This window comes from Anas acuta, chromosome W (assembly GCF_963932015.1).
Source record: "Anas acuta chromosome W, bAnaAcu1.1, whole genome shotgun sequence".
Lineage (NCBI taxonomy): Eukaryota > Metazoa > Chordata > Aves > Anseriformes > Anatidae > Anas > Anas acuta.
The window spans coordinates 16,284,589-16,312,191 of NC_089016.1; the positions used below are offsets into that span (position 1 = coordinate 16,284,589).

Sequence of the window (27,603 nt, forward strand, 5' to 3'; positions counted from 1 at the left end):
GCTTTAGGCTGCAGTGTAATTTGGAGGTCCACAAACAGTTTATATATTGAAATTAGAGTAGCTTCAGCAGTACAGCACGTGGCACAAGTTAATTTATTCTGCGTCTTGGAGCAACAGATGTCAGCAGAATAAACAATACAGAGCTCCACTGCTTAAGTACCTAAACTAGCTTGGGATCTCTGCATTGTCTTCAAACCCAAGTCAGATACATCCAAAGAAACTGTTCACTTCAGGACACAGCTTTTAGCCTCTTGCATTCTCAGGATGGGACAAGGTCTGGAGCACTGTTGCAACTGCGCGTTGCTGTGATGTACACTACCCCTCAGGCAGATCAATGTTCAATATAGCAAGTATGGCACGGGCACCCGTGGGGGGAGGCAGCAAAAAGCCCCTGGGGATACTGCGCTTAGGCAGGAAGGGGGCGGTTAAGGCCGTGCACCTCAGGCCATGGCTCTGCGGTGAACACTGAGCGCCCCCACTAGGCAGGGCAGGGCCGAGCAGAGCAAAGCGCCCTCGGCGGCCAGGACGGGAGGAGAGTGGTGCCGCCGGAGGTGGAATCCCGGAGCTGCCCCTGCTCCGGCACCGCCTCCTTCGCCCCTACACAGCCCTGCTGGCCCTTCCGCTCCCTCCTGGCTGGTTCCGGTTGGGACTCGGCGGTTGTCATTGGCTTAACGGCCTCATCCGGGTAACTGGCGTAGCGCTGTTGCTCAGTCTGATCGTCCCAATATGGCGGAGGTGAGCGGGGAAAGTGGGATGAGGTGTTGGGGTTCGGTCGGCCCCCCTGTGCTCACCCCGTAAGGCGTCATCAGGGTGGCGCAGGGGACTGGCGGAGCGGCGGGGCAGCTGAGCGACGGGGTGGACGGCTGAGTCGCTGGCGTCAGGGCAGTGGGAGCCCGTGCGAGTAGGCCGCACAGTGGGTGCCTGGTTTGTAGATTGTGAGCGGCCGACAGGCCACAGCCGAGTGCGGATGGGGGCGCGGCCGGGGCACGGGACAGGCCAGCGGCGACGTCGCAGCACGGGCGATGGAGAAATGCCTGGTGGGAGGGAGGAGGAGGAGCGAGCTCTTGGCTGGGAGCGGGGAAGAGGCTGCGGTCGGTCCGTCTGCCTCTGTCTCTGCCTGCCTCTGTCCTGTCCCGTCGGGGACGGAGTGAACGAGCGGGAGCGCCGGGCCGGGCCGGGCCGGGCCGGGCGCGGCTCCTGGGGAGCTTTTGCCAAGGGAGGAGGGAATGGGAGCAAGAGGTGGGCAAGAGGTGGGCGAGGGAAAGAGGAACGGGAGGGGGGTGAACAGGATGGAGAGGTGAGTGGGATGGGAGGCGGGGGCTGTGGTTGAGGTTGAGGCTGGCGACCCGTGCGAGTGGAGGAGTAGAGCAGCAGAAGGGGGACGGTGGGAGAAGGAGGAAGCTCCGGTGATGAAGGGAAGGGGGAACATAAAATAGTGAATCCTACTTGCTGCAGAGTGAGATGCTTCACCTCGATCTCTCCTCTCCCCGCAGGCTTCCTTTGGGAGTTCGAGCCCAGGTTCGTCCTTGCCAGCTCCTGCCCAACACACTGCCTGCCACCCACACGCTGTGGTCTCCCTCCTGCTCCTTTCTACAAATATCCCCTCTTGCCTCGTAGCTTTTCTAATGTTTTGCATTCATGTAACTAATTGCCTGCCTGATTTTTAAAAGAAAAAGAAGTATGTTGTGGAGTTCTTTCCTTAACTCCAGTTGCAGTTAGTAATTGGCTGCTTGGAGTTCAAAATGAAATCAAAGTCTTGTAGTGCTTTTAAGTCAGCATCTCAGTAAAGCCATGTAGTCTGGAGAAAGAGAGACTGCTTCTCTTGCTGGTAACTATAGGCTTGTGTGACTTCTTAATAGTATCAGAAAACATTTAAAATCATAGTGACATGCAGTTGTTAAGGCTTGAACCACGGTTAAGGTTCTTTGGAATATCTTCATTTACACACGTGTATTTAACATCAATAGGGCTACTCATTAATAAGTATCTGGGGAGTGCATTTGTTTCTGCATAACTGCTTTCTGTGTTAGCTGTTTTTCTTCTTTAACTACTCTTACTAATTTTAATGAGCTTGTTTCACTTGAGTATGGTTTTAAATTGGATATTGAGTGTTCAGAGCCACCAAGTGGGACTTATTTTTATCTAAAGTCTGTGAGTTGTATAGACCTTCTACTTCAGTTATTCAAACATAAAATGAGTTAGAACAGCGATTAGAAACGATAATCTTGAGCACATTTGTGTGTGTGTGATTGTTGTGGTTTAACCCGGCTGGCAGCTAAACACCATGCAGCTGTTTGCTCACCCTCCCCCCTCCCTCTCTGGGACGGGGGAGAGAAATGGGAAAGTGAAGCCTGTGAATTGAGATAGAGACAGTTTATTAAGACAGGAAAATAATAATAATAATAGTACTACTAATAATAGTGTTTATGAAACAAGTGATGCACAATGCAATTGCTCACCACCCGCTGACCAATGCCCAGCCTATCCCCGAGCAGCTGGCTGCCCCACCCCAGCTAGCCACCCCTATATATTGTTTAGCATGACGTCAGATAGTATGGAATACCCCTTTGGCTAGCTTGGGTCAACTGTCCTGGGTCTGTCCTCTCCCAGCTCTTGCTGCACCCCCAGCCTGCCCGCTGGCAGGACAGAGTGAGAAGCTGAAACGTCCTTGGCTTGGTGTAAGCACTGCTCTGCAACAATTGAAACATCGGGGTGTTATCAGCACTCTTCTCATCCTAAGCCAAAGCGTAGCACCCTACCAGCTACTAGGAGGAAATTAACTCTGTCCTAACTGAAACCAGGACAGTGATTAAGACAGTTGACAGTTCTTGAAAAGCTGTAGGATCAGGATGTAATAGGCAACAGCAGAAAAATTGTGTGCAAAGTAATTATTGTGATTGGAGTAGCATTATAAGCAATGCTGAGAGATCCACGAGACCATAATATGAATAGCATGTGAATAAAAATATTTTTGGCCTGAATGTTTCCTTATGGTATGGTATTGTGAACTTGCATAGTATTGTCTTAATCTAAATGGACAAAGTTTATGTTAAACAAAAATGCTGAATCTAATGATAACTTTCTAACAGTTGACAAAATGCACTTAAGCCATCAAAAAATAGTTATTATTTTATGAGTATCCTCTTGAATAATGAAAACGTGTCTTGGACCATAGAGCTGTTACAATGATTTGTTAATTAATGTGATCCATTAGAAGCATTTTATTTCCAATATATTTTCCTCTATATTTCTTGAGACACTGCCATATTTTTTCTTTCTTTCTAGATCAAGTGCTAAGAGTTTATCCTTGCAGATCAGATGCTTTATTAAAACTAGCTTAACTAACCTGAAGTGTGTCTCACTTTATTTTGGTGTTAGTTAGAAGTTGATTCATAAGCTATGTTAGCCATTTACTAGTGAAAAACTAGGCTAATTACCATATAACTCAGTCAGAGACCCTTGATTTGTAAGGTACAACTGGCATGCTTGCGGCATCTGAAATCTTGTGACATGTGTGCTTTGTACCTTAATGATGATTTCAAGTATATTTTGAACAATCTTTTATCCAGTAAAATGCTCATTTGGGATTGTACTTATTGAAACTTTGTTTCAGTAGTTTAGGTAGTTCTTTCAAGTATTTATACTGCAAGAGAGAAAACTATGCATATTACTTATAAATATGAAAAGGGAAGGCCAGCTAAAACAGCTATATTTGTCAGGTAGTTAGGAGTTTGTTCCAGTTACATACAGGGAACTCTCAATGGAGTAAAAGAATTCGTGTAACCTTATTTTTTTTTTTCTATGATGTAACTTCATATGTTGGTGTAGAAAGAAATTACTCAGATTTTTCTTTTTAATAGTTGGCTCTTTATCATCTGAGGATCATGACTTTGACCCTTCTGCTGAAATGCTAGTACATGATTACGATGACGAGCAAACTCTCGAAGAAGAGGAAATGATGGAAGAAAGCAAAAATTTCAGCTCTGAAATTGAAGATTTAGAAAAGGTAAGAGTGACTCACCTTCTTCTAAATGTCCGTATGTGTTGTACCTCTTTTACTGAAAATAATGCTCAATGCGTTCTTTAGTCGGTATTGTATATTGTAGTTTCTTGCAAAATGCCTTTACAACTTTTTTTATTAAAAAAATAAATACAATATAATCAGTTTCAGTTAGGGTATAGCAGTGCATCCTCACAAAAAGGTGGAATTTAGCTTTTCAAATATATTAGTGCTGTGTTAAGTTCAGGTTCTTTTTTATTTAATAATGCTTTCACTTTGGAGGAGAAATTACTGAAGTTGCTTTTAGAGTTGTATTATCTAATATCTCTTCTAATTTTTGTAAGTCAGAAATAAGTTGAAATTGCACATTTTGAGTACTATTAAATGACAGCTGTATTTCATTCTGTTGGTCAGTTGTTATTTTTCCAATCCAGAAACGAACTGGAGCTACTCATCTTAAACACTCTATTACTTTAGGTCCTGATCCTGGAAAGACTTGGACATCATTTTATGTTTACCCATTGTGAAAAGTCTTTGCAGGACTAAGACCTTAGCTGACTAAAGAAAACAAGTAATTTAATCAGTATACGAATTCAACAATAAGTTTTTGAAGGTAATTTAACTTTTAAAGGTATAAATATTAGAAAATGTTTCTAATTCTTTGATGGCTTGAATTAGGTAACTAAAAAAATCTCTGCGGTTTGTTGTTTTATTGTCTTAGGATGCAAATATATTTAGAAAAATCACTTTTTTTTTTTTTCTCAACAGTTTTTGATCATTATAAATCCAGCTTTTCTCTTGATTTTTTTCCATTAGCTGTTCTCCTATTACTGTCTCAGCAGTCATTATAAAGTATTTTGTGCAGGAGATGGAAATGATAAAAAGTTGCTGTTTTGGTTTACTTTTGTAGGTTTTTGAATGCACACATGCAGTTGTAATTATATAGGACTAAAATCTTCAAGTTTTTCTGCAATTCTCTCTTGTAGGGGGGTGGTTGTGCTTCTGTTGTCTTGAAGAAATACAGGCAAATCATGCTGTACAGTATGAATCAGATAAGGAGCAAATATTTAATAATCAATTACTGTTTATTTTTCATCTAGCAAACAGTTTTCTTGAATAGCTTAATGGGACTTCATTATATGCCAAGAGAGATGGTGATGAATCATTTCAGTCTTGTGCCTGAAAATATTTTAAACCTTGATTCAAGTTTCCTGACTTCAGTAAAGTTTTTCTTTGTTTTTTACTTTTTTTTTTTTTTTTTCCAAAATATGTCTTATCCTTTTAGGCCTGAACTGTTTACAACTGTTTGGCAATATGTTGAAATGTTTGTAAATCCTCTTGTATTAGGAAGGAAACATGCCATTGGAAGACTTACTGGCATTCTATGGCTATGAAACCACGATTCCAGTTATGGCAGGTTCTAGCACAGATAGCTCTCCAAGTGAACTTGCAGATGAACTTCCAGATATGACTCTAGATAAAGTAAGTTGGAACCATTTTTCCCAGTATTACAGATTGAAAGCAAAAATCCAGGTGACTTCAAATAATATTTCCCTATCTTTTAATGTTACAAAATACATATCTTTGTCAATTTCAATGTACAATCAAGAATTACTATATTATTATGAATTCTTTCATTTTCAAGGACATTGAGGATCTGATTCTAATTATTCTTATTGCACTTAAAAACGCAGAGCGACTTCAGTGGCACTATATTACTACAAATGAGAAATTACTAAATTAACAGTTGTTCTAAAACACATCCAAAGAACTGTAGATTTTATTTTTTTTGAGGTGGAATTTTCCTGAAAAGATCTATATTTTAATGTATGCAATGTCCAGAAATAATAATTTGGGCTTCCAACATACGTGTTATATACCAAAACTGTGGATGACTTGAAAAGGCTCTCCTGAATACTTTGGAATGTTTCTTTCTGATGTATATCATTTAGAAAGAGATTGCAGCACACACGGTCATTGCATTTGTTGGCGGGATGGTTGCACTCAAAGAGTTACAGTCAACAGCTTAATGTTCAAGTAGAGATCAGTGAGGAGTGGTATTTCTCAGGGGTCAGTATTGAGACCGGCACTATTTAACATCTTTGTTGGTGACATGGACAGTGGAATTGAGTGCAGTCTCAGCGAGTTTGCTGATGATACCAAGCTGTGTGGTGCGGTTGACACTCTGGAGGGAAACCATCCGGAGGGGGACCTGGATAGGCTTGAGAGGTGGGACTGTGCAAACCTCATGACAAGTAGAACAAGGCCAAGTGCAAAATCCTGCATCTGTGCCAGAGTAATCCGAAGCACAAATGCAGGCTGGATAGAGAATGCATTGAGAGCAGTTCTGAGGAGAAGGACCTGGGGGTGCTGGTTGATGAAAAACTCAATGTGAGCTGGCAATATGTACTTGCAGCCCAGAAAACCAACCGTATCCTGGGCTGCATCAAAAGAAGCGTTGCCAGCAGGTCGAGTGAAGTGATTCTTCTCCTGTATTCTGCTTTTGTGAGACCCCACCTGGAGTACTGTGTTCAGCTGAGGCCCCCAGCACAAGAAGGACATAGACCTATTAGAATAAGTCCAGAGCAGTTGTGGATTCCTCATCCCTGGAAGCATTCAAGGCCAAGTTGGATGGGGTTTTGAGCAACCAGGTCTAGCAGAAGGTGTCCCTGCCCATGGCAAGGAGGGGGGGGGGGGTTGGAATTAGATGATTATTAAGGCCCCTTCCAACCCAAACCATTCTATGATTCTATATTAAAAAAAAAATAATAAAAAATATGCTGCTGGAGGGGGGGAAAACACACCTAAGAACAAAAAAAACAAACACCACACACCCTTCAGCTTCTGTGATTTGCAGGCTAATATCAAATTCTGAAGTTTTAATCTGTTTTTTTTGGCTGTAAGACATATGTAGCTAGTAGTTTGGATCCTAAAATTTGTATGTAGTAAACATATGCTGTTTGGTTTTGTTTTTGTTTTTTTTTTAAACTTTTTCTGTAAGTGATGTAATGGTAAATTCCACAGAAAGTTGAGTATAATGATGGCTCTGCACATCTGATTTTCATTAGGGTTCACAATTGTTGAGGCTACAAAAATGTAGTCGACTTGTTGTCTAATACAGTTCTTTTGCTCCCTAACTTTTATACAGAGGTATTCAAACATCTGCTGGTGGAGGAAGTGAGCTTTTTCTGTTTTCCTTTTTTCTTTTTTTTAGTCTATGAAAACTTAATTTTGTGTATTTTGGGAAAATAACCAGTTGTCCATTTTCTGTAACTGTCCTTAGCAAAAGCCTGCAAAAATGCCTGGCTGTTCTGTTTTCTTTTTCCGGAGTTTAAGTGGTAACAGCCTCTTAAAGCTTCAGTGTATCTATGATGTAAAGAATAACAAAATTCTAAAGTTTTGAGGCAATTTCCATTGGTGTTTTTCATTGGAAGCAGTTGGAGGAACACCTGAGGTTGATAGTTGCAGAGCTTACTTTTTGTTGACTTCATTTTAACGGAAGACAGGGGAAATGAACCCCTGCGTTCAACTCTGAAATTAATGGCTATATTTGTCCTCAGATTTAGGAGGAGCCAACCCCCTTTTTAATTAAGGGAATACGGTCTACTAAAATTACTTACGGTAAAATAATTAATTTTATTTAATGGGACTTATAATTTGCTGAATCTAAATGCTCATTGGTCTATACTTAATAGACATTCTGAGGTTTTAATTTTTATTTATTTTTCAAATGATACAGGAGGAAATAGCTAAAGACCTCTTGTCAGGTGATGATGAAGAAACACAGTCCTCTGCAGATGACTTGACACCATCAGTTACTTCACATGAGGCTACAGACTTCTTTCCTCGGCCATTAAGATGTAGGAAAACTAATTTTATAACAGTACTCGAAACAGTCCTGACATTATATACAACATCCTAGCTTAAAATATCAAAATTGCAAAGTACTGCTGACTTTTCTGGGAGTTGAGAAACAGTGCTTTGGGGGGTATTGAACATGAATGTTGTCTTTGGTTGTTAGTAATGATTACTTGAAAGACCATTTTGTGGTTTAACCTTGCAGGCAGCTAAGCACCACAAAGTCGTTTGTTTCTTCTAGAGAAGAAGGATGATAAAGGTGATGTGCTGCCTCAGTTACCTGCAGTTGTAGTTCCTTGTGCATTGCTGATTGTGTAGTGAAGACATTCATATTGAAAGAGATTTAAAAAAAAAAAAAATAATGTTGATGCCCTTTTTAAATTAAGCAAACCCCAAATTTGCTGGCACTTAAATGTTGCTTGTGAACTGTTAATGAATATGACACCGAAAGTGTGGCAACTTTATGGAGAAATGATTAGCCCCTCATTTTGCTCAGGAATAAGAAATAGTCATGTTTGTTTTCAGCTACCATGGTTTTCTATCAGAATGTTACTCTTTCTCTATTAGAATGTTTAGTTGGACATCTTAAAATCAAATATCCACCGTTTCAGGAAGGGAAATGTCAGTTTTCTCTGCTGTTGGAAGTTTCATCTTTTTTTCCATTCCTTGCGTGTTTCTCTAATATTAAGATAATGTTAATTTTTAAGTTAAGTATTTATAACACTTAATCCAAATTTTATAAAATAATATATTATTTGGAAAAATAATTGCATATTGTTATTTCATAAGTTTGTTTTAGCTTCTTGTCTGCTACTTCTAACAGCAAAGAGAGACTGGTAATAGTAGTAATGACTACAGAAGAGCCTCAGTCTATACGTTCTTGGATATTGTCTCTGACGTTGACAACTCTAGCTTGGTGTGATGAAGATAAAATTGCAACCCCACTTTTGAGTGTGTTATAGTTTGAGAATACAAAGTAACTTTACTTTAACAGTAGATTTCATTCTACCAGTGATTATACATCTATAAAAATAGAATTACTTCAGAACACAGTACCACAGTGTTCCAGATTCTAAAATATGAGTAGTTCTGTAAAGTACTGTCTTTGGGTTACATGGAGTGTTCTGCTGTCTTTCTTCCCAAGGGGAAAAAAATTAAAGATTAAAAAGAATAAGCGATGAGCTGTCTTTCGCTTATTCTATTTTGTATGTTGCTGCTGTATCTAGACTCTATGTTGAGGCAGCCTTGTTTAAAAGAATGTTTTGAATATCCATCAAAACTTCCAGTTAAAAGCTTTGGTAGGTAATAAAGACTTGCCTTCAACATTGCTTTTTGTGATTGACTGGGTTGTAGCCCTCAAAGTATTGTTTTCTCGTACCTTTTCTGTAATGTATAATCATTCATTGAAGGGGAGAGGGGGGGGAAAAAAAGATAAAATAATTTTATTTCCTTTTGTCTGTTAGAAACGCAATAGGCGCAATAGGTTGTCTTAGTTGCATAAATGTTTCAGTTCTGCAGTATACAAGTACCAGTACTTTCTGACTTGATGCTATGGTTTGATAGATGTGTAGATTAACAAACTCATGATCAGTGTCTCCCTGAATAAAAGCAGGTGCTCTTTTCAAAAGTAAAAGATACCCAGCAATTTCTTGTAGTGATGTTTAAACTAAAAATGCTTCCTAGCTAAAAACAAACTTTTTTGTGTCTGAAGCGAACACTGCATGTGATGGAGATAAAGAATCAGATGTTGAAGATGTAGAGGCAGACAGTGGTAATTCATCTGAAGATTTGAGAAAGGTAATAACTATTTCTTAAAGCAAACAAAAACAGATAAAAAAAAACAACTTTACTATTAAGAAAGAAATGCATTAATATTTACAGTATGTATCTAAAATAGTACCTTAATTCTGGAATTCTCTGCTGAATGCCAAGTAAATGTCTTTTTTTAATGCTTCCATGTGAAAAATATGTTTTAGGCTAATATTTTTCTCCTGTGTTTTTTGTTACGTCTTCAGGAAATAATGGTTGGTTCACAATATCAGGCTGAGATTCCCCCTTACCTTGGCAAATACAGTGATGATGAAAAGGGTAAGTTCTTCAATTTGTTTTACTTCTTATCTTACACTTATATGTAGCAGTTGATGGAAAAACATTATTTAAATTTTTAAGGTAAGGTCAATGGGTTAGTGAAAATCAGACCTTAAAAATACTAGAAAACTGAGTGATGCAACCGCATAATTATTTCTCAGAAATGTGATTCTACAACTTCGAGAAGACATACTCAAAAAGACATAGGAGTGTGGATTACAGTGTTAATTATGAAGTATTTAATAATCTTAGGAGGCAACAAACAGTGGGTCTCCTCAGAGTATCATAAGTGTCATAAGTGGGCCATGAGTGTGTAACTTAGTTGACATTGAAGATCTTCAAAATGTGTTGTTTTTTTTTTTTGTTTGTTTGTTTTTAGTAAAACCATATGGGCTGCAGAATGTATATAGAATCATTAAGGTTGGAAAAGACCTCCAAGATCATCTGGTCCATCTATCCCCCTACTAATAATGTCACCCACTAAACCATGTCCCTAAGCACCAAGTCAAACCTTTACTTAAACACTCAGGGATGGTGACTCCACCACCTCCCTTGGCAACCTGTTCCAATGCCTGACTACTCTTTCTGAGAAGAAATGTCTCCTAATTTTCAACCTAAACCTCCCCTGGCACAACTTGAGGCTGTTACCTATAGTCCTATCACTGGTTATCTGTGAGAAGAGGCTGACTCCCAGCTCCCCACAACATCTGTTCAGGTAGCTGTAGGGAGCAAAAAGGTCTCCCCTGAGCCTCCTATTCTCCAGACTAAACAACCCCACTTTCCTCAGCCGCTCCTCCTAAGACTTGTGTTCCAGACCCTTCACCAGCTTTGTAGTACTCCTCTGGACATGTTCCAGGGTTTTGATGCCCTTCTTGTAGTGAGGGGCCGAAAACTGAACATAGGACTTGAGGTGCAGCAGAGGTGCCAGAGCAGAGTACAAGGGGGCGATCACCTCCCTGGTCCTGCTGGCTACACTAATCCTGACACAAGCCAGGATGTCATTGGCCTTCTTGGCCACCTGGGTACACTGCCGGCTCATGTTCAGGTGAGCACTGATCAATACCCCCAGATACTTTTCCTCTGCGCAGATTTTGAGTCACTCTGCTTTAAGCCTGTAGTGCTGCATGGGGTTGTTGTGACTGAAGTGCAGGACCTGGCACTTAGCCATGTTGAACCTCATCCCACTGGCCTCTGTCCATCAACCCAACCTGTCCGGGTCCCTCTGCAGGGCCTTCCTACCCTCCAGCAGATCGACACTTCCCCCCAACTTGGTGTCGTCTGCAAACTTACTGAGGGTGCGCTCCACTTCCTCATCCAAATCATCAATAAAGATATTGAAGAGGATGGGCCCCTACACTGACCCCTGGGGAATAATCCAGCTGGTGACCGGTCGCCAGCTGGATTTCACTCCATTCACCACCACTCTCTGGGCCCAGCTGTCCAGCCAGTTTTTAACCCAGCACAGAGTGTACCTGTCCGAGCTATGGGCTGCCAGCTTCTCCAGGAGAATACTGTGGGAGATCGTGTCAAAGGCCTTGCTGAAGTCTAGGTAGACTACATCAGCAGCCTTTCCCTCATCCACCAGGTGGGTCACCTGTTTATAGAAGGAGATGAGGTTGGTCAGGCAGGACTTGCCTTTCACGAACCCTTACTGACTGGGCCTGTTTCCCTGGTTGTCCCGCATATGCTGTGTGATTGCATTCAAGATGACCTGCTCCATCATCTTTCCTGGCACCAAGGTCAAGCTGACAGGCCTGTGGTTCCTTGGTTCCTCCTTATGATCCTTCTTATAGATGGGCGTCACATTAGTGAGTCTTCAGCCATCTGGGACATCTCTGGATGACCATGACCGCTGATGATGGAAAGCAGCTTGGCAATTGCATCCGCCAGCTCCCTCAGCACCCTTGGGTGGATCCCCTCTGGCCCCATGGACTTGTGGCAGTCCAGGTGTAGCAGCAGGTCTGTTTCCACCTGAACTTTGGGGGGGGGGGGGGGGGGGGTGGTGTTCTTCTGCTCCCCGTCCCAGGCTTCCAGGTCGGGAGGCTGAGTACTCGGAAGATAAGTGGTCTGGCTAGTAAAGACAGATGTAAAGAAGGCATTAAGAACTTCAGCCTTTTCATTATCCTTGTAGTTGTGTTCCCCTCTTCATCCAGTAAAGGTTGGAGATTCTTCTTGGCAATCCTCTTACCGTTAATGTATTCATAATAACATTTGCTTATGGAAAACATAAAGCAATAAACTGTTTTCAGTTTCCATAGCATGAGTAGAAGATGTAGGTATTGATATGTTTTGTCTTTTACAAAATAAGATGTTTTAAGTATAATTCCCGTGTAAGTTCAAGTTAAAAATTGAGATTGTGCTAGAATAGAAAAAATAACTTGATTTTTATTTCGTATCTTCAAAAGTCTTCACTATGATAAAATTATAGCACATAGAGTTGTGTAATTCAAAAAAATATTGAAAGAAATTTACTTATGGGTGAATCAGTTGTGAAGTTAAAGGAACATTTTGGGTGATATTTTAATAAATGAAGAGCATTCTGGTTTTTTTCTAAGTTATTAATATTCTGTTGATTACTTGTGTTGAAACTGCAGTGTTTCATGGGAATGTTATTCTAGTGAAGCATATGAAGTCTTTTCACCATTACCAACTGCTTTTGGAAGAACGTTCCTTTGCTATAGAGAAGAATATTTACTATAGCACTGGAAGCATTAGCAAGTGGACATCTGTTTTGTTGTTTGAGACCTAGAGCAGTTTACTGTTTTCTAAGATTCAGGCATGATGCTTGCTAGTCGTAAGAACTGGAGGAATAAAAATAAGATTTTTCTGCATAGTCCTTTTACTATTTATACTTTTTGACTTTTTATTAGCCAAGAACTAGAGAATAACCAGGGGATGACCAGGAAAGAGTTAGTGCTAGAGAGAACCAGTATGAGTTTTGTTTGCTGGCTTGGCCAGCAAAGCTCTTGGCCAGCTCTCAGATTGAAGAGCCCAATGAACTCCTCTTGAGAATATCAGGCATGGACTCCAGCAAGAAATACTGGATTATCTTGGTTGATAAAAGAGGTTGAAGCTGGGTGTCAGCAGTGCTCAGAGGCACTGGACCTGGCTGTATGGGTGGAGGTACTCTGGAACACTGCATGTACTGAGAAAAACATGATTTAGGATTTGGAATTACACTGCAGGAATTCAGAAATCATCCACTTCTACGTAATGTGAATCTGTGAAAGCCTCTTCTATACTCCCTGAAGAGGTGGCATTGGCAAACGTGTTTATATTTCTGCTGCATAGTCCAAGCTACTGGAGTTGTGATAGATGGCCATTTAGTTCTTCTATAAACCTTACACTTATATCTGTTTGAAAACTTCCTTAAGCTGTCTGAAAGCTTTTTCTTAAGCCATAACAATACTTTCTCAGTAGATGTAATTTTATTCTTCACTTTTGCTTAATATTCTTTCCTGCAGTTTTATGAGATGTTTGAGAATCTTCTTTGCCTCTTCTACTGTGCCAACCATTATGCTTGTGTGTGTTTGGACTGAATAATTTCAATTTTGCATTGCCAAGAGATTACATGAAACCTTATATGCAATATTAATCATATCTATTGAATAAAATAAGATTTATAGTTTAATCTAGAATTCAAGTGTGTGCACAGACTGACAAAGTTTCAGGGCAACTCTTGTATATGACCAATATATTGTCTGTCAAATAAGATACTTAAGAGGTGCATACATGACTTTAGTGTACTATGAAGGAAGACTAAACATCCTGTTTGCTTGTAAAATGTGCAATGTACAAGTTGTAAACAACATTTGGTTGTTAATGAACAGAAAAAGAAATTGCAGAATTAAGATCTAGATTCCATTTTGGTAAGGTAAGTTTTGGAAAATTTTAATTGAAAATGACCGTTTAGCAACCACCTCTTTTTTTTTTTTTTTTTCCCCCATGACACACAATACTTAAAATATGAAAGTAATACCCTACACTCTTTTATTGTAAACTATAGATTATTTGTTGAAAACAGCTGAATAAAACTGAGCGTATTTGCTAGTTTGCTTATACGAAGATGATGTGTACATATATGTAATTTGACTTGAATCATCTAGCAGTCAACAAGCTGCCTGAAGAGTTTAGTCCCTTATCTCGTCCTCATGGAACCTGAATCTCTTCACCATACCATGCTGCAGAGTCTGTCTCTTAACTGAGGCTTTTGGGCAAAAAGTGAGCTGCAATTCACAAGTAGCATGATGATATTTGATTTCATTTCTTCTGTGTTCCTGTTCTTTGTCTGTGAGATAGCTTTTTATGTTACAGTCTTAAAAATGTCACACCTGTTGTTAATGGATTTCTGTTTTAGCAGCCTATGAAAATGAAGACCATTTACTTTGGAAACCTGGTGTGATTTCAGAAAGTAAAGTTAAAGAATACCTTTTTGAAACCTCCTTAAGAACAGGAAATGAAGAAATAATTGGCAGAATTCCTGAAGGGCTATATACAAGGGACAATGAGCAAGTATGTTTTATATCCTGTACCATTTGTGACTACTCCATTTCTTTTTTTTCCTCATTAGATATGATTGGGGTCAGGATCTTATTGGTAATTTTCATAGAATAATAGAATGGTTTGGGTTGGAAGGGACCTTAAAGATCATCTAATTCCAAACCCCCTGCCATGGGCAGGGACACCTTCTGCTAGACCTGGTTGCTCAAAACCCCATCCAACCTGACTTTGAATGCTTCCAGGGATGGGGCATCCACAACTTCTCTGGGCAACCTGTTCCAGTGCCTCACCACCGTCATAGTAAAGAATTTCCTCCTAATATCTAACCCAAATCTACTCTCTTTTAGTTCAAAGCCATTAACCATTCTCCTGTCACTACGCTTCCTGACAAAGTCTCCCCCTCCAGCTTTCTTGTAGGCCCCCTTTAGGTACAGGTAATCTGCTATAAGGTCTCCCCGACATCTTCTCTTCTTCAGGCTGAACAACCCCAACTCTCTCAGCCTGTCTTTGTAGGAGAGGTGCTCTAGCCCTCTGATCATCTTCATGACCCTCCTGGATTCCTTCTAATAGGTCCATGCCCTTCTTATGCTGGGGGCCCCAGATCCAAACACAGTACTCCAGGTGGGGTCTCATGAAAGCAGAGTAGAGGGGGGGTATCACCTCCCTTAACCTGCTGGACACGATTCATTTGATACAGCCCAGGGTGTGGTTGGCATTCTCGGCTGTGAACGCATTACCAGCTCATGTCAAGCTTCTTGTCAACCAAGACACTCAAGTCATTCTCCTCAAAACTGCCCTTACTCCATTCTCCACCCAGCCTGTATTTGTGCTTGGGATTGCCTCAACTCAGATGCAGGACCTTGCACTTGGCCTTGTTGAACTTCTAATGAATTTTGCACAGGCCCACCTCTCAAGCCTGTCCAGGTCTCTCTGGATGGCATCCCTTTCCTCCAGTGGGTCAATTGCACCACATAGCTTGGTGTCATCGGCAAACTTGATGAGGGTGCACTCGATCCTGCTGTCTGTTTTGCCAACAAAGATGTTAAATAGCACCAATCCTTGAGGAATGCCACTTATTGCTGGTCTGCACCTGGACATCTAGCCATTGATTGCAACTCTTTAAAGAGCATGTTTAAAATTATGAATATTTGAATGTTGGCAGTGTTGTGTTCTGTGATGTTTCTGATTGCCATGCTCTTGACAAATCTAGCCTTTTTTAATAATTGTATGTAATATTTCATATTTGTTTAATTAAACCTTGCATCAACTTTTAGATGGTTTTGCTTTTGGCTGTTATTTTTTTATCATGTATAAAGATAATTTTTTTTATATGAGGTGCGCTCGCTGAAAGGCTAGTTTCAGTTGTTTAGATTGGATATTTGCAGTCTTTGACTCTTTTACAAAGACTTCTTTTATTTTATAGGCGCTGTATGAACTTCTCAAGAGTAGCCATAACGTTAAAGAAGCAATTGAGAGATACTGTTCAAATGGAAAGGCATCTCAGGGTAAGAAGAGTACCTGAGTTTTTTTGTTTTTTTCTTCTTTTTCTGTGCAGCTTTTTATATTGAGTAGGAATCAGATTGATAAGCATGTCCCTTTCCATGATGTCTTTTGTACAGATTAGGTATAATCTGACTGTTGGTCATCTGGAAGTTTCTGCTAGAGATGTTTGCAACTTTTATAAAGTTTGCAGGATCAGCTTTTACACCTTTTCTCCCTTTTCCTCCACTGCTGTTATAAGAATGGCACAGACTGAGAGATGGGTGGGAAGCTGTGATTTTGTTCTCATGAGTCAGTTCTCACCCATGTTACAGTGCCTGGCCTATTGTGTTTTTGATGCATTTGGATATTTGTGTATTAGCAACACTTTTTATTCTCTGTAATAGTTCATTGAGTGAAAATACACTTACCGTGCTGTTCTTGTTATTGTCAGAAGAGATGACAGCATGGACAGAAGAAGAATGCAGAAGCTTTGAACATGCACTTCTGATTTATGGAAAAGACTTCCATCTCATATGGAAAAACAAGGTTAGTGTTTTTACAGTTAAATGGAAGAATTGGTAGATGCCGAAAATCTGTAAGAGCAATACATTTGTCCAAAGTCACGCAGAAGAGTGAAATAATAATCAACATACTAGAACCAGCTTGGTGTTTTTGTGTTAACTTTATCTCAGATGTCATTTGAAAAGGTAGATGAATCAATGTGTTATCTCTGAAATTGACTTAAATTGGCATCACTTCCATTTATGCACTTATATTTTACTTTAGTTTAAATGTTTGCCTTGCCTAATATAGTACTTCATGCTGCGGCTGTAGGAAGGGAAAATGCTTCTTTACTTAATTTTATTAACAGGAGGGTGTAGTTGTACAGAAACAGGTTTAGCGTATTTGTGTTTTCAGAAGAAAGTGCTATAGGCATTGATCAGGACTTTGTTTTCTGGCTAACGAAGAAGTTCTAATCTTGATCTGGATTGCTTCTGATTCATTCCTCTGTGCCTGAGGAATAAGGATTGGATATTTTTTGATCAAAAATATGTATCACTTGGTACAGTTGATAGTATTGGACACTTCCAAATTTTATGTGCGTTTCCTTTATGTTTTGATAGCATCTTGAGGGTTTTTTTGTTTTCTTTAGGAGACTGGTGTATTTGTTATATTTTAGGTAAACTACAGTGTTGTAGTTGCTGTTGAACAATAGTTGACTAGTCCTGCTCAATACCTGGCTTAACTTGTCCTATGATAAATGTTTGGGCAGTTCAAATTTTAAATGGACCTTACCAATAAATAATAATTGCCCAGAGAGATGCAAAGAAATCATTTAAAAATATATATAATAAAAAAAAAATCCAACGCGCAACAAAGCACATGATTTGGAGTATCTGTCACTATGGACTAGAATTTGTCGAAGAAATCCAGTCATTTTTATCCAAGTAGGTAAAACATCAGAGACATCAGGGACCCAACATAAACTGACGTCACTTGTATATGGAAAGTATCGGCTAGTCAAGATTTAGTGCATGGAGAAATTTAACAACAGATGCTTCCTCATCACTGTACTGCAAAGCATTAGCTGAGACTTCGGATACTAGGTGGTGCATATGGACATATATTCGTTTTCTCCCCTGCCTGGTATGTTCCTGTATAAACTAGCAAGGGTTATTACTATGCCCAAGGTGTTTTGGATTTGCCTCTGATGCTTCTGTAAGTTTGATCAAGCTCAAGTATAGTTTACTGACATACTATATCAGGATGGAGTTTTATATTCTAGTATATAGTGAAACTTAAACGGGAACTGTGGGCTGATGATGATTTGAAATGTTTCTGCAACCAAAAAAATGTATATTTTATAAGAATATAGGTAGACGTAACAGCTTTTTCTCCAAGAAGCTGACTTTGCATAGCAATGTCCATTTTGGGGGGTGAAAAAGATGAACAGTTAACAGATCAAAATGAGTCTCTTAAGTCCTTAATACCTTCAAGACAACAATTTTTACTGAAGGGGGTCCAAGACAGCTGTTCAATGTTCAAGCATCACTTCCTCCAAACTCAAGGTCGGTGCATCCCTATGAGTAAGAAGGCAAGCAAAAAGGGCAGGAGACCTGCATGGATGAGCAGGAAGCTCCTGGCAAAACTCAAACAGAAGGAGGAAATTTATAGCATGTGGAAAAATGGACGGGCCACTTAAGAGGAATATAGGGACACTGTCAGAGTATGCAGGGATGTGACAAGGCCCATTTTGAATTAGATCTGGCAAGGGATATCAAGGTCATCAAGAAGGGCTTCTTCAAATACATCAGTAGAAAAAGGAAGACCGGAGAAAATGTTGGCTCACTGCTGAATGGGGTGGGTGCTCTGGTGACAAAGGATAGGGAGAAGGCAGAGTTGCTGAATGCCGTTTTTTACTTCAGTCTTCATTGCTGATATCAGCCCTCAGCAATCTCAGACCCTTGGAGACAAGAGAGGAAGTCCAGAGAAAGGAGGACTTTCCCCTGGCCAAGGAGGATCAGGTCAGAGATCATTTAAGCAAACTTGACATCCACAAATCCATGGGCCCTAATGGAATGCACCCACAGGTGCTAAGGGAGCTGGCCGATGTTATTGCTAGGTCGCTCTCCATCATCTTTGAAAGGCTGTGTAGAACAGGAGAGGTGCCTGAGGAGCAGAAGAAAGCCAGTGTTACACCAGTCTTCAAAAAGGGCAAGAAGGAGCACCTAAGCAACTACAGGCCAGTCAGCCTCACCTCCTCCATCCCTAAAAAGATCATGGAACAGCTCATCTTGGAGGTCATCTCCAAGCACGTGGAAGATAAGAAGGTGATCACGAGTAGTCAGCATGGATTCATCAAGGGGAAATCATGTTTAACCCATCTGATAGCCTTCTGTTATGAGATGACTGGCTGGGTAGATAAGGGGAGAGCAGTGGGCGTGGTCTACCTTGACTTCAGCAAGGCTTTTGACACTGTCTCCCATAGCATCATCATAAGCAAGCTCAGGAAGTGTGGGCTAGATGAGTGGACAGTGGGGTGGATTGAGAACTGTCTGGATGGCAGAACAAAGAGGATTGTGATCAGTAGTGCAGTGTCTAGTTGGAGGCCTGTAGCTATCAGTGTCCCCCAGGAGTCAGTACTGGGTCCAGTGTTGTTCAACCTATTCATCAATGACCCGGACGATGGAACGAAGTGCACCCTCAGCAGGTTTGCTGATGGCACAAAGCTCAAGGAGTGTCTGATACCCCAGAGGGCTGTTCTGCCATTCAGAGGGACCTTGACAGGCTGGAGGGTTGGGCTGAGAGGAACCTCATGAAGTTCAACAAAGGCAAGTGCAGTGTCCTGCACCTAGGGAGGAATAACCCCATGCACCAGTACAAGCTGGGATCTGACCTGCTGGAGAGCGACTCTGCAGAGAGAGACCTGGGAGTCCTGGTGGACAGCAGGCTGACCACGAGTCAGCAATTTTCCCATTGTGGCCATGAAGGCCAACGATATCCTGGGCTGCATTCAGAAGAGTGTTGCCAGTAGGTCAAGGGAGGTGATCCTCCACCTCTACTCAGCCCTGGTGAGGCCACACCTGGAGTATTGTGTTCAGTTCTGGGCTCCCCAGCACAAGAGGGACATGGAACTACTGGAGAGAGTCCAGAGGAGGGCTACTAAGGTGATTAGAGGACTGGAGCACCTGTCATATGAGGACAGGCTAAGAGAACTGGGCATGTTTATCCTGGAAAAGAGAACACTGAGGGGAGACCTCATTAATGTATATAAATTTCTGAGGGGAGGGTGTCGAGAGCCAGTCTCTTTTCAGTTATGGGTCTAGGGTCTAGGCTGACAGGACTATAGTTCCCTGGGTCTTCCTTATGACCCTTCTTATAGATGGGCATCATATTAGCAAGTCTCCAGTCATCCAGGACCTCCCCAGATGACTATGACTGCTGATAGATGGTAGAAAGCAGCCCAGCAGTCATATCTGCCAACTCCCTCAGCACCCGTGGGTGCATCCCATCGGGGCCTGTAGATTTGTGGGTGTCTTGCTTGCCTAAATAACCTCTAACCTAATCCTCTTCAACCAGGGGAAAGTCCTTTCTCCAGGTTCTCTCTCTTGTTTCTGGGCTCGGTAGTGTATGGGCCTAGCCTTAGCCTTAGTTCTTTCTCCAGACTTCCTCTCTTGTCTCCAGGGTCTGAGATTCCTGAGGGCTGATCTTAGCAGTGAAGACTGATGTAAAGAAGGCATTGAGTAACTCTGCTTTCTCTGTATCTGCTGTCACTAAGGCACCCATCTCACTTAGCAGTGCACCCACATTTTCCCTGGTCTTCCTTTTGCTTCTGATGTATTTGAATAAGCCCTTGTCCTTGATGTCTCTTGCTAAATTTAATTCTAACCAGGCCTTGGCCTTCCTCACTGCATCCCTGCATTCTGTGACTGTTCCTATATTACACCCAAGTGGTCTGTCCTTTTGTCCACATAGAATCATAGAATATCCTGAGTTGGAAGGGACCCTTAAGGATCATCAAATCCAACTCTTGACACCGCACAGGTCTACCCAAAAAGCACATCATATGTGCTTTCTTCTTCTGTGTAAGTTTTCCCAAGAGCTTCTTGTCCATCCACACAGGTCTCCTGCCCCCCTTTGCTTGACTTCTTTCTCGTAGGATCCTGAGCTTGGAGGAAGTAGTGCTTGAATATTAGCCAAATCTCCCGGGCCCCCTTTCCCTCGAGGGCCCAGGGGATTCCTCCAATTAGGTCCCTGAAGAGGTCAAAGTTAGCTCTCTTGAAATCCAGGGTTGCGGTTCTACTTTTTGCCCTGCTTCCTCCTTGCAGGATCTTGAACTCCAACATCTCGTGATCACTGCAGCCAAGACTGCCCTCAGCCTTCACATTTCCAACTAGACCATCTCTGTTTGTTAGTACTGGGTCCAGCAATGCCCCTCTCCTTGTTGGCTCACCTACCACCTGCGTCAAGAAGTTATCCTCAGTGTTCTGCAGTAACCTCCTGGACTGTTTGTTCTGAGCTGTGTTGTCTTCCCATCAAATATCGGGGTGGTTAAAGTCCCCCATAAGAACCAGGGCCTGCAGACGTGAGGCAACTTGCAGCTGCCTGTAGAAGGGCTCATCCACTTCCTTTTCCTGATCCGGTGGCCTGTAGTAAACACCCACCAAGATGTCACCCCTGTTGGCCCGCCCTTTAATCCTCACCTATAGGCTCTTGACTCGCACTTCATCCCCCCCTATGCAGAGCTGCATAGCTTCCAGTTGCTTGCTCACATAAAGAGTAACTTCACCACCTCGCCTTCCTGGCCTGTCCTTCCTAAAAAGCACAAAGCTGTCCATGGCCACATTTCAGTCATGAGAGCTGTCCCATCAGGTTTCAGTAATTGCAATGAGATCATAGCCCCGCAACTGCATGCGTATTTCCAGTTCCCCTTGTTTATTCCCTATTCTGCGTGTGTTTACATAGGCATTTGAGTTGGGCTCCCAATGTGTCTGCCTTTCTGGATGGGGCAACTATAACTTGTCCATGTGGGCCTGTGGTAGCTCTCCTGTTAAGCTCTGTTCCTTCTCTAGGCTCTGGGCTCTCTAGGCATCCTTTGTTGGCTGTGGTGTTCAGCTGGCGTAAGTGGGATGGCATGTCATCCTGTACCTTATCACCAGCATCCCTGATGATATCCCCCTCCCCCATTGAATCTAGTTAAAAACCCGATCAGTGAGCCCTGCCAGCTCATGACCAAGGACCCTCTTCCCTCTTTGGGAAAGATGAATTCTGTCTGATGCCAGCAAGCCTGGTGCCATGTAAGGCTTCCTGTTGCCAAAGAACCTGAAATTTTGGCGATGACACCAACCACGGAGCAACGTGTTAATGGACGCTACCCTTCTGTTCCTGTCACTGTCAGTACGGAGAATGGAAGAGAAGATGACTTGTGCACTCGAGTTTCTGATCATCTGTCCCCATTCCTTGAAGTCCCTTTTGATTGCTCTCAGGCTACATGTTGCCCCTTCTCCTTCCAGATGTAGGACTAGTAATGGGTAATAGTCTGAGGGTCAAACCAAGCTTGGAAGTCTCCTGGTGACGTCCTTAATCCGGGCCCCAGGAAGGCAGCAGACTTCCCTTAGAGGAGGGTCCCTCAGTGGCCTCAAGTTGTGCCAGGGGAAGTTTAGGTTGGAAATCAGGAGAAATTTCTTCTCAGAAAGAGTAGTTAGGCATTGGAACAGGTTGTCCAGGGAGGTGGTGGAGTCACCTTCCCTGGGGGTGTTTAAGGAAAGGTTGGATGTGGTGCTTAGGTACGTGGTTTAGTAGGTGATATTGGTGGTAGAGGGGTGGTTGGACCAGATGATCTTGGAGGTCTTTTCCAACCTTAATGAGTCTATGATCTTCAGAGGTCCCTTCCTACCTTGGCCATTCTGTGATTCTGCTGTGCATGTCTGCTGTCAAAGCCTTGGCAGTTTCTGACTTTCCCAAAAGGAATGAGTACCCCGAGTCTTTTCTGCTTCACTTCTTTTAGGTCATTATCTAATGAGCTTTTTCTATTTTAAGAGAGTCTGTCTTACAGTTTAAAAAAATGTTATAATTTATGAACTGAAATGTTTCCGATATGGAGTTTCAATCTATTCAACAACAAAAAACAACAATGTAATACAGTAGAATAGATGTAACAGCTATTTGAAACTCTAGATCTCTTATGTCTTATAAATGTCTTAATTGAATTGGTTTGTTCCAGATTCTAGAGTAGTAAAGCTAACAATATTGCAGGTATACGGGAATTGGAGAAATGACAAAACATAAGTCTTGTCAGTTCTTCTTGCCTTGTTTTAGGTAAGAACCAGAACAGTTGCTGAGTGTGTGGCTTTCTATTACATATGGAAAAAGTCAGAACGTTATGATTACTTTGCTCAGCAAACAAGATTTGGAAAGAAGAGATATAACCATCATCCAGGAGTTACGTAAGTAAAATGTTCTTAGAATGTGTTTTCTGTTTCAAATCTTAAACGTAGAAGACTTCCCCCTGCCCACTTCCTCCTCTCACCATTGCAGTGTAATGCTGCAGTGGCTATGACAACTGAAATTTAATCCATCATCATTTTAGGCCTTGATTTCATTTTTATTTTAAATAACCTATTATAGGTGTAATATTATTTTAGGGACTACATGGATCGTTTGGTAGATGAAACAGAAGCCCTTGGTGGAGCAGTACATTCTTCAGCCTTAACATCTAATAGTCGAACAGAAACCATTCCTGATCAACAGCTAAGCATTCTGAACTCTATCACTGCCAATGAGTTGACAGGTAAATCAAGGCAGGGGGGATCTTTGTTGTGACTACATAAACTATTTCATTTACATTTGTGTTCATCTGTTGTTTTTTTTTCCAGCACTGACAAATAGTGTAGCTACAGTCTGCCACGCTTCAGATGTGAGCTGCCTGGATGATGCCTTTCCTCCTATGGACAACTTACCCCGAGCACCAGTTAATCATGTGCCTGTTGGAACAGAAGAATTGCTTAACTTGCCTAGCAATGGTGAAAGTGATTGTTTTAATTTATTTGAGACTGGCTTTTATCATTCAGAGCTAAACTCAATGAACATGTGCAGTGAGGAGACAGACAGACCTGCAAAGAGATTAAAAATGGGGATTGCTGTCCCAGAATCTTTCATGAATGATGTCTCTGTAAACAACCTTAGTGTGGACTTTGAGAACCACACGCATCATATTACAAGTGCCAAAATGGCTGTTTCAGTGGCTGACTTCAGCAGTCTACCTGCAAATGAGACAAATGGTTTTATCAGCACCCACACTCTTCACCAACATACTGCCCTTCACTCAGAGTGACTGTGGAAAATGAAACAAATGGTGGGTACTTTATGCAGTAGTAAACTTGATGAGAGCTATCAGGTTTGCTTAGTCTTTCACTGGAAGTTTGAACTTTATGACATCAGTGATGTCTTTGTATATATAGAACTATATCTTGATTTATCAAGAGTAATTTCTTTTTTTTTTTTTCAGTCCATAAATGTGGAAATGTCATGTGATGCTTGGCAGTTTAGGACTAAGAGATCTCTGTGTTGCAGCTTTAAGCTCTGCTTCAATTTTTTTTAAAGCCTGTAGACAGAGGCCACCATTTCAAAACCAGCACAGAAGTTCTGAACTGATCAGAGTGGCTTTTTAGTCTGTTACTTCTGCTGTAATAAATGTAGTGGAATAACAGTGTTTACAGGTATCAGTCCTGATTCCTGCACAATGTAGCATTTTTTTTTTCTTATAAGGCAAGTATGGGTTTCTTTAACTTAAACTGCACAAACATACAATTTTTTTAATTTTTTTTTTAATGGAACCTTCTCGTGATATTAAACTAGAGCACTTCAGTTTACAAAACAGCAAGTTCATCTTGGTGGAAGCTAACACAAGGGACTTAACATGCGTGAAGTATGAAGACATGCAGTTGGATGCTGTTACAAAATTATAGGCCATGGCTACCGTACAGAAGTAATTATACTGCCAGAGGTGTCTGTGTACTTTAACCTTACTGGCTTAAACAGATGCATTTTAGGCTATTGTATTCTGATGGGTTTTGTTTACAACTTCGAAGAGTAATATAATTGTGTAACTAAGCTTTCTACAACGTCAGTTGCCTTAGGAAAGTTACAGTCTGCAGTTTAGGATTTACAGCTAGTCTGTTTTTGGAAGACATCTTAAATTGTTTGGGCAGTATGTTTGGAGCACCGCAGTTCAAAGTGTTACAGTTTTGAGGGACTGTATAGTTTATATAGAAATAGTATAACATTGTAGTATGTATTTAAAAGCTTTTCTTCAGTGTGGATTGCATTTATCTGTTTTTAGTAAAGTCATTAGATAGTCATTGGTCAAATATGAAAGAATGAGTAAAAACGTCTACCATAAAAGTAACTATTTAACTTCAGTAAATTTTTATTCTGAAAGTTGAGTGCAAGTTAGAAAATGCAAGTTCCAGAAAGTTTGTATTGCAAACGCTTGTTCTAATTCTTATGGGAGAGTTGAACCAAACATAGTATTGGTTTGTAACATGTAGCATACAACTTGCAGATTTTTATTTTTTTACTGAGAATCTGAACATTATTTCCATAAGATTAGTTTTCTCTCCATAATTTTATTTGCACTGATCATATTATAAATTAAATTGACTCTAGCTTGTTTTCATTATTCAAGTGATTAAATTTATGTTGCTGATATTTGTAATAGTTGCTTCAAGGTCATGCTGAGTAATTAGAAAGTAGTGACCTTAATATTTGAAAGGGAAGAGGGTATTTATTATGCATACTGTGAACTGCATTGACATCCTGAATTTTAGATGGAGAGCATGAAGTTTTCTTTACAGCATGGTAATGAATATTACTTTGAAGTGTTTACACAATAGCACCTTTACTATATTAAAAATAAATTAGTTTAGCACAGGGGACAAAAATAGAGATAATTTTGTAATCAGTTCTTAACTTACACATCTGATATATGTAATTCTAGTAAGTACACAGTAAATAATGGGTAGCCTTGACCCTGTTGTACTCTGGCCTTTTTTTAGCCAAGTTGTCAGCTTCTTGTTGCTGTTTTGTGCTGAACTCTACCTTATTTCTTCTTATTTCAACACATTTTATGTAATTTTGTAAAATATTGGCCATAATCATTTATTATTATACATTCAAGTTTATCTGTGGGTTTACAATGAGTGGCTGGTGTTTATTACAAAAAAAATCATTATACAAATATGACTGATTATACCAGTTGCACTTAAATGAATATGCCCATTCTCATTAACTGATGCAGTAATATATTTGGTTTATCTATGCATTGCTGGGATCTTAATGTAGACAGACTTGTCTAAGGTTTAGGTTGTCAGCAAGTTGAACGGACACTTTAGTTATTTAATAATGACTTTTGACCAAAATAATTCAGAAAAATGATATGAGAGAAAAATGAATTTCAGCTAGTCTAATAAAATTAAAAATGCTGATCTTATTTAACCTGTTGTCTAGCTAGCTGATATTGTTTACTTTGAATTCCTTGTGAAAATGAGGCAATAATTTGCAAGGTTTTGTAAATATGTAAATTCTTCATATCTTTTTAGTTACCTATTTCACTATTTACTGACTACTTCTGTGTATAGTAACATTTTTGTGCATGCTCAATGTGACGTTCATAAATTTGTACCACTATGACTTTATCCATGTAAAATAGCTATTTATTGTTTTTTTCTTTTAAAATTTGGACTTATTTTTCTCTCAATTTAAACATTTAAACGGAGAACTTGTTACCGTTTTTTTAATAGAATTGTGTTTTAAAAGTCAGCATGAAGATAACTGAATTGCAAGCATATGAAGAAATTATATTGCCTTGGTGAAGCACAATTCTTATAACAAACTGTGATGAATTCTTTGTCCTTTGCCATGCTTTTTTCCCATACAAACAAACCAAAAATCCATAATGGGCAATTGCAGTGTTGGTAAATGTATTCTTTTTTATGTACAGGGAATCTGAAGAGGATAGTTGATTCATTTAGAAGTGTAACTGGTGCTGTGATTATAGCAATACTTTTACTTTTGTTAAGTCTTCTCATGCTATATTTTCAAATGTTTAGTTTTCCTCTTGTCATGGTCAAACTACTGAATTTATTTGAAGGATATACAATACTATTTGAAGAATACTAAATTGTGTACAATTAGGTCAATGAATTGTGCAATTGCTTCCTTTTTTTTTTTATTATTTTTAAAACTGAGAGAAAAAATGTATGAAAACTTCAGATCCAATAGAACATAGTGATGCTTCTTAATTTAACCAAAGTCTCTAGTGAATATTTCAACTTTGAATGTAAACTAATGGATAAACTGACCAAGAGGGACATTATTTGTCCAGGACTACAAACACATTATCTGCTGATGGCAAAACTAAATACAGTAATTTATAAAATAATGACAAGGTTACTATTTTTTTATTCCTATTTTTCATTTGAAAAAGGAAAATACCTATTGTATTTTACAATTGATAGTATGGTTAGAGTCCTCTTAATAAAACAGATTCCAGTTATTCTCAATTCAAAGTAAGTACCCTGTGCATAACAATAAATTTATTGACAATCAGAACATGTTTTAGTAACAGATGTTCAAGAGGGAAGTTGCTGTTGTTGCATTGGTTTTAATATTTGTACGCACACTTTTTTAGCATTATTTTGTATTTGTTGTACTTTAATACCTGGTGTACAGTTCCAGAAATAAATGTCTGGAAACCTTTCTTTACTTGTAAAGATTTTCATGCATCTACACCATGTTTGCCATTTCATTTTCAGAATTATTCAGCACCAACTCCAAACAAACTTTAAGGTACTCTGGGTAACACTTAAAGTACATGCTACCGTTCCACCCAATGTTATAAAGGGAAGAGTGACAAATGTAATATGCAGGTAAAATAATAACGATTTCCCTCAAACGTTAAGAACAGTAAAATTGTAGATCAGACTTGCACAAAAGCTATGCTTAACAGCACAGCTCCATAACCTGGTATGTAAACTATAGGTGTGGTGGTTTTACTCAGATGGGCAGCTGAGCTCTCATTCCCCCTCCTCAGAGAAGAACGGGGAGAAAATACGATGAAAAGGGCTCAAGGGTTGAGATAAGGACAGGGAGATCACACAGTAATTATTGTGACA

The 27,603-nt window shown here is 40.3% G+C and overlaps 1 protein-coding gene and 1 pseudogene across 6 annotated transcripts; both read left to right on the plus strand.

The window, feature by feature from the left end:
• Positions 1-27,603, plus strand: part of LOC137846926 (mitogen-activated protein kinase kinase kinase 1-like) — a 270,989-nt pseudogene that overhangs the window by 176,026 nt on the left and 67,360 nt on the right.
• On the plus strand, positions 459-27,188 carry LOC137846963 (mesoderm induction early response protein 3-like). 6 transcript variants are annotated; one of them, XM_068665098.1, is made up of 14 exons: positions 459-735; positions 1,494-1,518; positions 3,861-4,006; positions 5,348-5,482; positions 7,740-7,860; positions 9,570-9,655; positions 9,874-9,946; positions 14,304-14,458; positions 15,870-15,951; positions 16,380-16,474; positions 22,748-22,875; positions 23,074-23,219; positions 23,305-23,783; positions 23,937-27,188. In XM_068665098.1, the coding sequence occupies exons 1-13, from the start codon at positions 727-729 to the stop codon at positions 23,760-23,762; spliced, it is 1,659 nt and encodes a 552-aa protein (XP_068521199.1). In that variant the 5' UTR covers positions 459-726; the 3' UTR covers positions 23,763-23,783; positions 23,937-27,188. The 6 variants fall into 6 exon arrangements, with proteins under 6 accessions (XP_068521199.1, XP_068521201.1, XP_068521198.1 ...); XM_068665100.1 differs by having other exon boundaries at positions 16,383-16,474; positions 23,305-27,188; XM_068665097.1 differs by having other exon boundaries at positions 460-735; positions 23,305-27,188.